This window comes from Physeter macrocephalus, chromosome 12, assembly GCF_002837175.3.
Source record: "Physeter macrocephalus isolate SW-GA chromosome 12, ASM283717v5, whole genome shotgun sequence".
NCBI classification, from domain to species: domain Eukaryota; kingdom Metazoa; phylum Chordata; class Mammalia; order Artiodactyla; family Physeteridae; genus Physeter; species Physeter macrocephalus.
In genome coordinates this window covers 88,091,179-88,108,714 of record NC_041225.1, presented here as the reverse complement: position 1 = coordinate 88,108,714, position 17,536 = coordinate 88,091,179, and the positions used below count along the sequence as shown (strand labels likewise).

At 36.1% G+C, this 17,536-nt stretch overlaps 1 protein-coding gene across 3 annotated transcripts in view; it reads right to left on the bottom strand.

Annotated features, from left to right (window-relative positions):
* Window positions 1-17,536, bottom strand: part of ALMS1 (ALMS1 centrosome and basal body associated protein) — a 216,325-nt gene that overhangs the window by 73,274 nt on the left and 125,515 nt on the right. For all 3 annotated transcript variants that reach the window (XM_028496787.2, XM_028496788.2, XM_028496789.2), the window contains one exon: window positions 8,322-10,165. In XM_028496787.2, the coding sequence (XP_028352588.1) occupies window positions 8,322-10,165 (1,844 nt within the window). The remainder of the gene's footprint in view (window positions 1-8,321; window positions 10,166-17,536) is intronic.

Sequence of the window (17,536 nt, the reverse complement as noted above, 5' to 3'; positions counted from 1 at the left end):
ATATACATATATATATATATATATATACACACACACACACATATTATAATAGAGATGGAAATGAATATAGGTGTACATATATACATGAGTTAATACCTATAATCTTTAGTTTTATTCACTCAGAGGGGCAAGAAGCAGTGTCATCCTAGTAGCAATGAGCAAACCTCATTGGTTTCTAAACACCACTTTCCATTGTTGAAAGTGGGGTACTGAAGTCCTCGACTATTACTGTATTGTTGTTTACTTCTCCCTTTAGATGTTAGTATTTGCTTAATATATTTAAGTGCTTTGATGTTGGGGGTGTTTGTGTGTGTATGTGTACTGTGTGTGTGTGTGTGTGTGTGTGTGTGTGTGTGTATGACTGTTATATCATCTTGATGAACTGACCCCTTTATTATTATATAATGACCTCCCCTTTGCCTATTGTTACTATTTTGTCTGCTACAAGTATAACCAGCCCTGCTCTCTTTTGGTTTCTACTTATAAGGAGCATCTTTTTCCATTCCTTCACTTTGAGCTCACATGTCCTTAAAGCTAAAGTGATTCTCCTGTAGGCAGCATATAGTTGGGTTTTGATTTTGTATCCATCAAGTCTTTTGATTGGAGTATTCAATTCATTTACATTGAGTAATTGTTGATAGGTAAGGTCTTACTTATACCATCTTATTGTTTTCTGGCTGTTCTGTAGTTTTCTTGTTCCTTTCTTCCTCTCTTGCTGCCTTTCTTTGTGAACTGGTGATTTTCCATAGTAATATTTTCTGATTGCCTTCTCTTCGGTGAATCTACTATGTTTTTGCTTTGTGGTTACCCCAAGGCTCACATAAACATCTTACAGGTAACAATATATTTTATATGATAACAACTTAACTTCAATCACATACAAAATCACTGCCCTTTTACTCCTCCCACTTTTATGTTTTTAAACACCCCACTTTTCAACAATGGATAGATCACCCAGATAGCAAAATCAACAAGGAAACATTGGACTTGAAGCATACTTTAGACTAAATGGACTTAACACACACATACAGAACATTCAGCAGCTGAATACATTCTTATCAAGCATAAACAGAACATTCTCCAAGTTAGATCACATATAGGCTGCAAAACAAATCTTAGCAAATTTAACAAGATTTAAATCATACCAAGTACCTTTTCTGACCACAATGATATGAAACTAGAAATCAATACTGGGGGGAAGCAGGAAATTCTACAAATATGTGGAAATTAAAAAACACAGTACTGAATACAAATATGTCTAAAAAAATCAAAAGGGAAAGCAAAAAATTCTTGAAACAAATGAAAATGTAAACACAACATATCAAAACCTATGAGACAAAAGCAGTTCTAAGGACATTTATAGTGCTAAATGCCTTTATTAAGAAAAAAGAAAGGCCTCAATAACTTTACATCTCAAGGAATGAGAAAAAGAGCAGACTAGCCCAAAGTCAGCAGAAGAAAGGAAAATAACAAAGATTAGAGCAGAAATAAATGAAATAGAGACCAGAAAAATAGAAAAGGTCAATAAGATTAAGAACTAGATTTTTTTTTTTTTTCTTTTTTTTTGCGGTACGCGGGCCTCTCACTGTTGTGGCCTCTCCCGTTGCGGAGCACAGGCTCCGGACGCGCAGGCTCGGCAGCCATGGCTCACAGGCCCAGCCGCTCTGCGGCATGTGGGATCTTCCCGGACCGGGGCACGAACCCGTGTCCCCTGCATCGGCAGGCGGACTCTCAACCACTGCGCCACCAGGGAAGCCCAAGAAGTAGATTGATTTTTGAAGATAAACACAATTGACAAACCTTTAGCTAGACTAAGAAAAAAAGAGAGGACTCAAATACATAAAATCAGAAATGAAAGAGAAGACAAAGCAACTGATACCACAGAAATATATAGGATCATAAGAGACTATTATGAACAATTATATGTCAACAAATTGGATAACCTGGCAGAGATGGAAAAATTGCCAGAAACATACAACTTACCAAGACTGAATCATGAAGAAAGAGAAAATATAACCAGACCCATGGAGTAAGGAGATAGAATCAGTAATCAAATCTTCTCAACAGAGAAAAGTCCAGGGCCAGATGGTTTAAGTGGTGAATTCTAACAAACATTTCAAGAAGAATTAACACCAATCCTTCTCAAACTTGTCCAAAAATTGAAGAGGGAGGAACATTTGCAAACTCATTTTATGAGGCCATCATATTACCATGATGATCCAAAGCTAGATGAAGACACTACAAGAAAACTACAGACCAACAGCTGATGAATACAGACAAAAAATTTCTCAACAAAACATTAGCAAACCGAATTCAACAGCATATAGAAGAATTATACACCATGATCAATTGGGATTTATCCCTAGGATGTAAGGATAGTTCAACATATACGAATCAATAAATATGATATGTTTCTTTAATAGAATAAAAGATAAAAATCATATGATTATCTCAATAGATACAGAAAAAGTATTTGATAAAATACAACATCCTTCAAATGATAAAAACTCTCAACAAATTGAGTATAGAAGAAACATCCCTCAACATAATAAAGGTCATGTATGACAAACCCTCAGCCAACATCACACTCAATGGTGAAAGGCTGAAGCTTTCCCTCTAATATCAGGAACACGATAAGAGTGCCCACTGTCACCACTTTTACTCAACATAGCACTGGAAGTCCTAAGCAGAGCAATGAGGCAAGAAAAAGAAATAAAAGGCATCCAATCAGAAAGGAAGAAATAAGTTGTCTTTGTTTGTACATGATATGATCTAATATCTAATAGAAAATCCTAAAGATTCCACCAAAAACTGTCAGAAATAATCAATGGATTCAGTAAAGTTGCAGGATGCAAAAATCAACATACAAAAATCAGTTGTTTCTATACACTAACAACAAAATATCTGAAAAGAACTAAAGAAAACAATCCCATTCACAACAGCATCAAATCAATAAATACCTAGAAATAAATTTAACCAAGGAGCTAAAACATCTGTTCACTGAAAACTAAAAGACTTTGATGAAGGAAACTGAGGAAGATGCAAACAAATGGAAAGACACATGAAATGTGTTCATGAACCACAAGAATAAATATTGTTTAAACATCCATACTACTCAAAGCCATTGATAGAGTCAATGCAATCCCTACCAAAATTCCAATGCCATTTTTCATAAAAAGAGGAAAAACAATTCTAAAATTTATATGGAACCACAAAAGACTCTGAACTGCCAAAGCAATTCTGAGAAAGAACAAAACTGGAGGCATCATACTTCCTGATTTCAAACTATACTACAAAGCTATAGTGATCAAAAGAGTATGGTGCTGGCACACAAATAGATACATAGATCAATGGAACAGAACAGAGAACCCATAAATAACCCCCCACATATACAGTCAACTAATATTTTACAAGGGAGCCAAGAATACTCAGTAGGGGAAGGATAGTCTCTTCAATAAGAGGTGCTGGGAAAACTAGATAACCACATGCCAAAAAAATGAAATTGGACTCCTACTTTTACCACTCACAAATTAATGTGAAATAGGTTAAAGACTTAAACATAAGACCGGAAACCATAACCTCCTAGGAAAAAACACAGGGAAAAACTCCTCGACATTGGTCTCACCAGTGATTTTTTTGGATGTGACACCAAAAGCACAAGCTACAAAAGCAAAAATCAGTAAGTAGGACTCCATCAAACCCCAAATTCTCTGTACAGCGAAACAGTCAACAAAATGAAAAGGTAACCTACAGAAGAGGAGAAAATATCTGCAAACCATATATCTGATAAACAATTAATATCCAAAATATATAAAGAACTCATAAAACTGAATAACAAAAAAACAATCTGATTTAAAAATGGGCAGAGGAACTAGAACTGAATAGACATTTTTTCAAAGAAGATATACAAATGACCAACAGGTAGATGAAAAGGTGCTCAACATCACTATTTATTAGGGAAATGCAAATCAAAACCGCAATGAGATCACCTCACACCTGTCAAAAAGGCTATTATCAAAAAGACAACAAATAACAAGTGTTGATAGGGATGTAGAGAAAACAGAACCCTTATGCACTGTTGGTGGGAATGTAAATTAGTGCTGCCACAATGGAAATCAGTAGGGAGGTTCTTTAAAAAATTAAAAATAGAACTACCATATAATCCAGCAATCTCACCTCTGGGTATACATCCAAAGGAAATGGAAACAGGTATCTGCACTCCCATATTTGTTGCAGCATTATTTACAACAGCCATGGTATGGAAACAACCATATCTCGTGTCCATCAATGGATAAATGGATAAAGAAGACATGGTGTAGGGACTTCCCTGGTGGTGCAGTCATTAAGACTCCACACTCCCAATGCAAGGGGCCCGAGTTTGATCCCTAGTCAGGGAACTAGATCCCATATGCGTGACGCAACTAAGAGTTCGCATGCCACAACTAAGGAGCCCAAGAGCTGCAACTAAGACCTGGTGCAATAAAATGAAATGAAATGAAAGACATGGTGTATATATACACAAAGGGATATTATTCAGCTGTTAGAGAGAAGAAAATCATGTCATTTACAACAACAATATAGATGGACCTTGAGGGCATCATGCTAAGTGAAATAAACCAGACAGGCAAAGAGATATACTGTATGATACCATTTACATGTGGAACCTAAAAGAGCCAAACTTGTGGAAACAGAGTAGAATGCTGTTTACCAGGGGCTGGAGGGTGGGGGAAATGGGGAGATACTGGTCAAAGGCTACAAACTTCCAATTAGAAGATGAATAAGTTCTGGGGATCTATGCACAGCATTGTGATGACAGTTAACAATAATGTACTATATAGCTGAAAGCTGTTAAGAGTAGATATTAAATTTTCTTACCACAAAAACAGTAAAGATAACTATGTGATGTGATGGAGGTGTTAGCTAATGCCATTATGGTAGTTATTTTGCAATATAAGTGTACCAAATCAAAGCACCGTACACCTTAAACTTAAACAATGTTATATGTCAATTTTATCTAATAAAACTAGGGAAAAAAATCTTATTCTCCAAAAAAAAAAAAATGAGGGTTCCTTGGGGAAATAGTTGATTTCAGGGTTGTGGCAAGTTACAGGAGCCAACATGAAAGTGTTCTCAATAGCTAAAACTAAAACAATTTGAGTAGTATTGGATTGTAATCCAAAGAATGAAATAAATACCCCTGAGTTCATACTAATGTACATGGAAAACTAAAGGAATAAATAGATGGGGGAGCAACAACAGCTCTTGCTTACAGAAGAATTCCAATTAATAAATGTAGAAGGAATAAAGGCAATATGAAAACTCCATTAGAATACCAGAGTAATAATTGCTACAAGCAAGATCCACTGAAGGATGCTTAAAATTAGTGGTCAAAGTTTAAGCAGAAATAGGACATTTGCTTAGTCTATCAGTATCTCCCTTAAATATTTAGTTTCAAAAAAAATTTAGTATCTACCAAGGAAAAACATTAAGTTTATAGTGGAGAATCTTGGTAGATACTACTTTCGCCAAGTGATCAAGGTTAACATCACTAGTCATGCATATCAACTTAATGTGCTCCCTGATGAAATGCACCGGAAGTGTATAATAACCTCAATCTAATCTTGAGACAACATCAGACAAAGCCAAATGGAAAAGACTTTCTCCAAAATAACTACTAATTCTCTTCAAAGTGTGAAGGTTATGAAAAACAAGGAAAGTCTGAGAAACTAACACAGATTGGAGGAGATTAAGGACACAACAACTGCATGCAAGGTGAGATTATGGGATGGATCTGAAACAAAAAACGTTCATTTGTGGAAAAACCAGGTGAAATCCAAATTGGTCTATACATTTAATTACAATTTTATATGAAGGAGAATTTCTTACTTTTGGTAAATGTTTTATGGTTATGATGTTAGGGTAAGATGTTAACATAAGGGGAAGCTTTAGCAAAGGGTATATTGGCAACCTCTAAAATATGCCCCCAATGGGACTTCCCTGGCGGTCCAGTGGTTAAGATCCCACGCTCCCAATGTAGGGGGCAAGGGTTTGATCCCTGGTCGGGGAACTAAGATCCCATCCCGCATGCCACATGGTGTGGCCAAAAAAAAAAAAAAAAATCCCCCCAATGATCTCTGCCTCCTGGTATTCATGCTCTTGTGTAATCCCTAACCCTTGAGGGTTGGCTGGAAATAGTGATTCATTTCTTTCTAGTAGAATGTGGCAGATGTGGTGAGATTCACTTCCAAGGGTAAGTTGCAAAGTAAGGACTGTGGGTTTTGTCTTCAGCACCTTCTCCTGCAGTCTCGATTGCTCACTCTGAGAAAAGCTTTGCTGTCATAGCTGCCATATGGAAAGAAGAAACTGATTATTTCTGGCCAATAACTGTGTGAGTGAGCTTGGAAGGACATTCTCTTAGTCAAGCCTTGAGATGGGACCACAGCTGTAGTCAATACCTTGTTTGCAACCTTGTGAGAAACCCTAAGCCAGAAGCACCCAGCTAAGCCATGCCTAGATCTCTGACCCACAGAAACTTTGGGATAGTATTTATTGTTTTAAGCTGCTACATTTCAGGGTAATAGGTTACACTGCAATAAATAACACAGGAACTCTACTATTTTTTGCAGCTCCTCTGTAAGTCTAAAATTATCTCAACATAAAAAAGTTTAATACATATATAAATGTTTTACGCATATATATATGCACACATACACTCACACACATAGATAAGTGTGTATATGTGTATAGAGTTTGAATTATTTACAGACTCTGGAGTCAGACAAACCTAGGTTCAAATGCCACCTCCAACACTTAATGGCCATGTGATCTTGGGCGAAACATTTAATTTCTCTAAGTATTAGGTTTTTTAAATCTATAAATTGAGGTAATAAATAATATCTACCTCTGGATGATTATACTAAGTATAAAATGATATACACATTGACTACAATGCCTGGCATTTAGTACATTCTGAACAAACAGCATTATTATTAGTTCATATTTAAAATCATCTATAATTTTCTTCTCATTCAAGGAATTCAGCTCTAATAACTTGGCATTTTATCACTTAGAAGAGTTTAAGTATTGTATGTAAACTTGTCAATCTTTTAATTTCTAAACGTTTTTCACACACAGTAATGATCTCTATAACACTCTACTATTTATAATAGTACTGAAATCAGAGATTGACCTTGTTTTTTCCTGCCCCAATCCAATTCTCAACCACTAATTTTTCAAGCTGTAATGGACCTTTAAGCTTTCCAACCCTTTCCTTCCATCAATCATCCACATATGAGTGCCAAAGATATTAAATGACTTGTCCAAGAGGACAGTTGATAGAATAGTTTAAGTAGAGTTTAGGATTCTGGAGAGACGGTACCACATGGTGAACAAGCTCTTGCTTAGATTGAACAGACTGCATTATTTGAGACAATGAGGTTTGCTGAAAAGGTAGCAATGTCAGTGTCTCAGTTTCCCAGAGGGCAAATAAGGATACCACCACCTACCTCATAGGGTTATCACAAGTATTAAATGAGATAACATATTTAAGTCCCTCACTGCCATGACTACCACATGCGGATGTCGATTAAACATTTTTTCCCTCTTTGTAAGGCCAGTGCTCTCCACTGTGAAATACTACCTTCTCAACTGTAAGGTGGAAACATTAAACACAGATGGTAATTCATTTAGCCACATGGTAAAAGACTCATTATTGTAAAACTGAATCAATGACAGTCTTAAAATCAATCTGAATAGTATAAATCTAATGCAGTTATCCCTGAATTGGGTTTCCATTCCTACAATCACTGTGAAGTAATAAGGCATCACATCAGGGACCACATTAGGTTGACGTGCATTACTGGTGATGTTAACCTAGACAACTTGGCTGAAGTGATGTCTGCCAGGAAATTTCACTTTTTTTCATTCTAAGTACTAAATATTTGAGGGGAATCATGAAATGGAAACAAAGAGGGGGGGGAGAGGGAGCAAAGCCTGGTCTTCAGCATATTTCCAATGTAATAAATAAGGAATTAGTAAATTGTATCACTCAATGATCAAAGATTCTTCTTAAAGTAATTCAGTGTTTTAAAATACTTGATGTCAAGTCGCTTTCCAAAAGCTCTTTGAGAGTATAAATACATTACTCAGGTGTTTTCTCTTAGTTAGGTGTTTATTCCTTGAAAGAATTCTAGCTTAGGCAGATACAACCTCCCCTAAGAGAAATCATACTGCCTCTCCCCCAAGAACTTACATTTGCTTAAGTATTTTAAACCCTTTATCATAAATTCCATCAGTTTGCTTGTAATCACAATGAGACTCACCGAACTGCAGATAGTGGAGTCCCTTCTGGATTGGAATATCCTTCCAAATCTGAAATGTTCACTTGTGTTTGCCTTGAGGTTACTAACTGGCTATTCCGAAAAGGTATGGTTTTCAAGTCCTGAGAATTAATATTACTATCTGGAAGAGGAGACTGTACGACTTGGAAGTCCGGTGAAGATTTAGGTCCTAGAAAACCTACAGATTCTTGATCCTGTGCTACAGGTTTACTGGTCAATAATTTGGAGGTTGGTTCCAATGATTCTGAAGATATAGTCTGTAGGTCAGAGTTAAACTCACTATTCATCCTTGTTTTAGAGGCAGGATCCAATGAATGAAATCTTTTATCTAAGGTTCCACTATCCAACTTGGAAGGAGTCTTGGGACAAAGAGTTATACGAACACAAGAAAGTGCTTTTCTATTTGAAGGTGGAGTAGATGCAGATGTTACTACTGTACATTGATTTGGGGCTGATGGGGAGGCCATATCACTGAATTTGGCTTCAACATTTACCATATCAGAAATGTGTAAGTTAGGCTTATGTTCATTTTTCTTTTCTACTATACAATCCTGACCTTGAGGAAAGGGAGAATGGTGTTTTCCCATGTGGTGATATACATCTGGGGCTTTGCTTTGTTCAAAGAGCTGACGTTGTTCAAGAAAAATGAGAGAAGGCAGGTCTGAAGCTATATAATCCTGATTTTGAGGAAGGGGAGAGTGGTTTTCTCTCAACTGATTATCTTTATGTTGGGTCTTGCTTTGTTTAAAGAGTTCTCGTTTTTCAAGAAAAATATGACAAGGGAGATTTGCAGCTACATAATCCTGATGTTGAGGAGGGGGAGAATTGTGTTTTCTCACATGGTGATGTTCATGTGAGGCTCTGCTTTGTTCAAAGAGCTCTTGTTCAAGAAAAATGTTCGAAGGAAGATCTGGAGTTACAGTTACATTCTTCTCTTTTACTCCTAGTGTGGAATTTGGTCTGCCCATGCTAATGAGAGTATCGTTATCAGAAAAATGAACTTCCTTGAAATTGCTATCATTTGCACTGGTACTGGGCTTAGAATGACTGCTTTTAAAATCTGATCTTTCTAAGGGTTTTTCTTCTTGGTGAGAATGTTCAACAGATAATTTTTGGCTTTGCCTACTATTTTCTGCTAAAATAGTCACAGCTTTATCTGGTGACTGACTAATGATTTTAAATGATGAAGGGGAAGAGGTTTTCTCTTTTAGATCTCTAGGAGGATTTTGCTCTTCAGTGATATAAGAATTAACTAGCCCCACAGATCCTCCATTACACTGGCTACCTTCAGTAACACCAACCTTAAGAAAAGAGGAATCTGAAAAGCATTTAGAATGTCGGTGAGATGATAAAGTGATGGAGGTAGTAAACTTTTTCATGGGTTCTGGGTACAGCATTTGTGATGAAGACTGACAATCCATTTCTTCAGGTGGCATACAAGCAGGTTCTATTAATTCTGACAGCCAAGGGTCCAACTTTTCACAGAATGGAATTCGAAGACCCTTGCTAATTTTCGAGTCATCACCTATAAAGTTTTGAAATGGGGAATGACTTTGTAACGGCAATGAATTCCAAACTTTGAAATGGGAGTTGTTCTGGTCCAGTGACTTGGCAAGGTTGATGTGCCTGGTTGTCCATGATGATGGGCTCCGTTGTCCTCTGATCATTTCTGAGGGTTCAGCAGATCTGAAAACACAAGGGTGGCTGTCCAATTGTGGCCGTTCAGCTGTTAGAGTCCTGAAACATCCTTTTTCATGGCTCTCAATGATAATGTGACTACATACAGCTTCTGGCTTGCATCCTATTCCCTGTGGACTCTGTAAACCCTAGAAGATATAAACAAGTTCTTACTTGATGTAGTCCAAATAATTATATAAAAATTAGATTCCTATCTAGGCTAAGATCTGACCATGAAGGTAATGTTGATCTTTTATAATGAAACAGGTAAGAACACAACAAGAAAAACACAGCTAACTATAGAATAAAATGGCTCATGATAAGTAAGACCACACAGTTAATTTCTTCTAAAAATTTTCACTGAAGTAACAAAAGCAAAGACTACTACTCACCTTTTTTGTTCTGGTAACAGACGTCCCTTACCCCAACCTCTGCTGGTCACATGACTACCAGCAGAGACATTTCCAGTTTCTTCTGCAGCCAGATGTGACCATGTGACTAGGTGTAGGCCAATGGGATGTGAGCAAAAGCAGTAAGTACAACTTCTGGTTCCTGTCCTTAAAAAAATCAAATTCCTGACCTCTATGTTTCCCTACCACAACCATCATTACCATCACCATTACCTTTGCCAACTGAAAATGGTGATGTCTAGAACAACCTTGGGAAGCCAAATGTAAGGATGGCTCAGCTGACCACCCAGTTTGGTTCTTCAGAAGACCTCAAGAAGCAGAGGTTTCTTTCCTACCCTGGATATGAGAGAAAAATACAGTTCTACCTTATGTGAGCCATTGTATTTGAGTCTCTCTGTTATAAAAGCTTGGCTTACAACCTAATATTTACCGTTAAGAATAGGAAAAAGAACTAGTACCTCTTTCTGGGGTATAGGATCAGTGCCTAAAGATAAATATAACATTTCTTTGAGATTTCTGTGTTTTACCTATAAAGTTATAACCTGGCATTCTATTTAATTTTAGTGCCACATTTGATTTCATATAAAAATATTTTAAATTATGGTGCCATTTCTCACATAATGGAGGAGATGTACTTTTCCCTATTCCTCCTGCTAAGCACAACTAAAAATCCTGGATATTACATATACAACAAACTTAAAAAGAATCTGAAAGGTGTAGAGAAAAAGGCAGACTGGCTAGGGACCTTGGGACCTGAGGAGTAACAAGGTAGTGAGATCCCTGGGTTTTCTTTTTACTTCAAATATCCCAGACTTGGAGGTGAAGACAGCAACCCATGAACAATAAGCACAGAAGAGCACAAAGAGCACAAAAGCTCTAACAAAAATCTGCTCTCATTAGCTAAAAAACAAGCAAAGGTGAAGATTAGCAAGACACAAAACTTGTAGACAATAACCGCTCTTTTCTAGCCAAACATCACAGAAGAACACTGTGGCCTCACCCACACTCCCACCAGCAAAAGCCAAGTGAGGAGCTTGAGATCTATCCTTTCAAAACTCTAATAAGGAACCCCAACATCCAGGCCAATGTGGAATTAGAGATGGTCAAGCAAGATCCCAGAACTATTTTCACCCCTGATGGCTAGTAATGAGCTACCCCTCCCTGTGATGTCAGTAGAGATGACATGGGGAGACAGCTTTCATTCCCACTTAGCAGTAATGAGGTGCCTCTCTCTCTCCCAGCTGCAGACTGGAAGAAAAGATTTGCAAATCTCATATCCAATAAAAAACTTACAAAGAACTCTCAAAATTGAGGAGTAAAAAAAAAATTTTTTTAAACAATCCAGTCCCCCAAAAGGGGCAAAAACATATACATTTCCCTGAACAGGACAGAGATGGGAAATAAGGGCACGAAAAGATGTTCAACACCATTAATCATTAAGGAAATGGAAAATTTAAACCACAATGAAATATCAAAACAGATCTATCAGAGAATGGCTAAAATAAAAAATAATGACAGGACTTCGCTGGTGGCGCAGTGATTAAGAATCTGCCTGCCAATGCAGAGGACACGGGTTCCAGACCTGGTCTGGGAAGATCCCACATGCCATGGAGCAACTCAGCCCGTGCACCACAACTACTGAGCCTGTGCTCTAGAGCCCATGAGCCTAGAGCCTGCACTCTGCAACAAGAGAAGCCACAAAAATGAGAAGCCCATGCACCACAACGAAGAGTAGCCCCTGCTCACTGCAACTAGAGAAAGCCCGTGCAGCAATGAAGACCCAACGCAGCCAAAACATAAGTAATAAAAATAGAATAAATAAATTAAAAAAAAATAATGACAACATCAAATGCTGGTGTGGCTGTGGAGTAATGAGATGACTCACACGTTACCGGTGGAAATGTAAAATGGTACAAACATCAAATGGTACAAATAGTGTGGAAGTTTCTCAAAAATTTAAAACATACAATTACCATATGACCCAGCAATAGTAATAAAGGCCTATGTTCATCAAAAACTTGCAGAGGAATGTTTATAGCAGCTTTATTTGTAATAGCGAACAACTAGAAAACTACCAAGTTGTCATTCAACAGGTACATATTTAAACAAATTGTAGTACCTCCATACCATGGAATACTACACATCAATAAAAATGAACATACTGCTGATATTGAATATTCTGTAGATAATTATGCTGCGTGAAAAAAAACAATACTAAATGACTGCACACTGTATGATTTCACTTATACGAGTCTTAAAATGACAAAATTATAGAAATAGAAACTAGATTAATGGTTGCCAGGGGTTAAGAAAGGAATAGGCATAAGAGAGAAGTGGATGTAGCTATTACAAAGCAACATAAGGGACCCTTGCGGTGGTGTAAACATTAAGTAGCCTGACTGTATCAGTGTCATTATCCTGGTTGTGATATACTGTTACATATTTGCAAGATGTCATCATTGTTGGAAACTAGGTAAAGGGGAAAAGCAATCTTTCTATATTATTTCTTACTACTTTATGAGAATCTACAATTACTTCCAAGTAAAATGTGTAAATTTTTTAAAAGCCAACAAACTAATTAAACACCACTGGACAAAAAACACTTTAAAAATGTGATATTTATTCCATGGCTTCTTATTACCCTGACAATGCCTGACATATCACTGGGAAATAAATATTCCAATTGGAAATAAATACTCCAATGACTAAGAATCATAAACTTAGTCCAGCCTCTTAAAACAGGGCATGATTAGATTTATATTCATCCCAAAAGACATTTCTTCCTCCTTTCCAAGAATCCATATCTTACAATTTTTTGGAACACTCCAAACCCTACAGCCTTCCATCACCTCTTTCAAGCTTTATAATAATTATAAACAGCTTTCAAATAACTTTTCCATTTAAAGAATTCTTATAGCTTTGGTATTTGGCAAATAAATTTTAGTATTTTCATATAACCTCTTCCAGATAAGCCATAAAAACTTAGGTTATATCCCAACAATGCGTCACATGTTAAAAGCTACTATTTAGCTCAACAAAATCCAACACTCTTTAATGATAAAATCACTCAGTAAACTATAAATGAAAGGGATTTTCTCAAACAGATGAATGGCATTTACAGAAGATGCACAGCTAACATTATACTAAATAGTGAAAGATCAGATGCTTTTTCCTTAGGATAAGACCAACACAAGTATTTCCATACTTCCTCTTATCATCTGGAGGTTCCAGCCAGGGCAATCTAGAAAGCAATTTAAAGAAATCCAGAAAGGAGAGGAAGAAGTATCTCTATTTGCAGATGACATGATCTTCTACACAGAAAATAGCAAGGAAATCATACAAAAACCAACTAGGACTAATAAGCAAGTTCATTAAAGTTTAGGATGTGAGCTCAACAGACAAAAATCAACTGCATTTCCACACACAGTGAACAATCCAAAAATGAAATAGAACAATTCCATTCACAACAGCATAAAAAAGAATAAAATACTTAAGAATATATTTATCAAAATAAATAAATAAATAAAACTAGTACACCACAAAACATTATTGAAAGAAATTATAGAAGATCAGAATAAATGGAAAACTGGCCCAATGGATTGGAAGACTTAATATTGTTAAGATGGCAATATTCCCATATTGATCTACAGATTCAAGGCAAATCCTAACAAAATGCCAACTGGCTTTTTTTCTTTGCAAAACTTAACAAGCAGATCCCAAAGTTCATACAGAAATTCAAGGGACCCACTGTAGCCAAACCAATCTGGAAAATTATGAACAAAGCTGGAGGACTCAAGTTCTGATTTCAAAACTTATCACACAGCTACAGTAATCAAAACAGGGTGGTACTGGCACAGGAACAGATATATAGATCAAGAGACTAGAACTGACAGTCCAGAAATAAACACTAACATTTATGATGAATTGACAAAAAGGCCAAGAAAATTCATAGGGAAAGAACAGTCTTTTCAGCAAACATTGCTGGGACAACTAAATATCCATGTGTAAAAGAATGAATTTGCACTCCATATATTAAAAAATGCCTCTAAGGGGACAGGCAACAAAAATAAAAATATATACATGTACTTGTACAGTTTTCCCAGCACGACTTATTGAAGAGACTGTCTTTTCTCCACTGTATATTTTTGCCTCCTTTGTCATAGATTAGGTGGCCATAGCTGCATGGGTTTATTTCTGGACTTTCTAGAAAATCAATAGTTCCAATGACCTATATTTCTGGTTTTGTGCCAGTACCATACTGTTTTGATTACTGTAGCTTTGTTGTATAGTCTGAAGTCAGGGAGCCTAATTCCTCTAGCTCTGTTCTTCTTTCTCAAGATTGCTTCCACTATTTGGGGTCTTTTGTGTTTCCATAAAAAGTGTAAAATTTTTTGTTCTAATTCTGTGAAAAATGTCCTTGGTAATTTGATAGGGATTACATTGAATCAGAACACTCCCTAACACCATACACAAAAATAAACTCAAAATACTTATTTGCAAAGCAGAAATAGAGTCACAGATGTAGAGAACAAACGTATGGTTACCAAGGAGGGAAGGGGGAGGTGGGATGAACTAGGAGATTGGGACTGACATAAAAACACTACTATGTATAAAACTGATAACTAATGAGAACCTACTGTATAGCGCAGGGAACTCTACTCAATGCTCTGTGGTTACCTAAATGGGACGGAAATCTAAAAAAGAGTACATAGATATATATATACGTATAGCTGATTCACTTTGCTGTACACCAAGAAACTAACACAACATTGTAAAGCAGCTATACTCCAATAAAAATTAATTTTAAAAATACACACCAAATTTTAAAAAAATAAGGTGCATATAATCAGTGAAAGACCCTTCTCCTCAAAGAAAACTAATGTTAATACTTTTGTTGTTTATTTAAAGAGAGAAGTCTTAATTACATAAGCTCTGGTTTGGTTATTTTTCAGTAAATTTAAAATATTAAAGATCTCTAGATTAAAATAAAGAGGTACAATTTGAATCTTTCATATATAATTTAGTTTTAACAAGGAAATTTACAAATTTGAGTTTAAATCCATCACAGCATTCAATGGTAAAGGGTTTCACAGGAACTCAGATTAACTCTTTTGATTCACTTCAGTAGGAAAAATAAAAACTAGAAAATAAAAAAATAAATTTAAAAAAGTAAAAATATATAAATTAGACATCAAAACTTAAAACTGTATCAAAATATACAATCAAGAGAGCTAAAAGGCAACCTACAGAATGGGGGAAAGTATCTGCAAATCATATACCTGATAAAGGGTTAATATCTAGAATATATAAAGAATTCTTACAACTCAAACAGAAAAACAACCCAATTCAAAAATGGGTAGAGGTCTTGAATAGACATTTCTCCAAAGAAGATGTACACCTGGTCAACAAGTCCATGAAAAGTTGTTCAAATCAATAATCATCAGGAAAATGCAAATCAAAAGCACAATAAGTTGTCACTTCATATCTGGCATGGCCATTATAGAAAAAAAAAAAACACAGAAAATATAAAAAAACCAAACACACAGAAAGTATTAAGTGTTGGTGAGAATGTGAAAAAATTTAAATCCTTATGCACTATTGATGGTAATGTAAAATGGTATGGCTGCTATAGAAAACTGTATGGCAGTTCCACAAAAACATAAAAATAGAATGACCATATGATCTAGCAATTCCACTTCTGGGTCTATACCAAAAGAATTTAAAAGCAGGGTCTCAAGGAGATATATTTATATGCTCATATTCACAGCAGCACTATTCACAATAGCCAAAAGATGGAAGCAACTCAAGTGGCCGCTGATGGATGAATGGATAAACAAATGTGGTACATACATACAATGGAATATTATTCAGCCTTAAAAAGGAAGGAAACTCTGACACATGCTACAACATGGATGAACTTTGAGGACGCAATTTAAGCAAAATAAGTCAGTCACAAAGAGAAAAATACTGTATGATCCCACTTTTATGGAGCTACCTAAAGGAGTCAAATTCAGAGACAAATTAGAATGGTGGTTGCCAGGGGTTGGAGAAGAGCGGGGGATAGGAGATTGTGGTTTAATGGATATAGAATTTCAGTTTTATAAGAAAAAGAGTCCTGAAGATTGGTTGACAACAATGTTAATACAGTTAACACCATTCAACTGCAGAGTTAAAAATGGTTAAGATGATAAATTTTGTTATGTATTATTTCAGCACAATTTTTAAAAACAAAAATAATAATAATTTAAAATTGCCTCAAAGGGGATCACAGACCTAGATATAAGAACTAAAACTAAATCTCTTTGAAGATAATGATAAATTTTTGTGACTCTGGGTTATGCCATGATTTCTTAATATGACACCAAAAGCACAAGCAATAAAAGAGAAGCATAATTTGGACTTTGTCAAAATTAAAAACTTGTGGGACTTCCCTGGTGATGCAGTGGTTAAGAATCCGCCTGCCAATGTAGGGGACACGGGTTCGAGCCCTGGTCCTGGAAGATTCCACATGCCGTGGAGCAACTAAGCCCGTGCGCCACAACTACTGAGCCTGAGCTCTAAAGCCCGTGAGCCACAACTACTGAGCCTGAGTGCCACAACTACTGAAGTCTGCGCACCTAGAGACTGTGCTCCACAACAAGAGACGCCATCGCAATGAGGAGCCCGTGCACTGCAATGAAGAGTAGCCCCGTTCGCCGCAACTAGAGAAAGCCCGCGTGCAGCAATGAAGACCCAAAGCAGCCAAAGATAAATAAATAAATAAATTTATAAAAAACCAAAAAACGTGTTTCAAAGGTCACCATCAAGAAAGTGAAATGACAGTATAAAGAATCAGAGAAAATACGTACAAATAATATATCTGATAAGAATCTAATATTCAGAAGATACAAAAAACTTACAATTCAACAGTAAAAAGACCATTAAATTTTAAAATGGGCAAAAGATCTGAATAGAGATGTTTCTGCAAAGAAGATAAATGACAAATAACCACATGAAAAGACATTCAGTATCATTAATCATTAGGAAAATAAATTAAAAACAAGATGAGACACCACTTCATACCCATCAGAATAACTATAATCAAAAAGGCAGAAAATAGGGACATTGAAA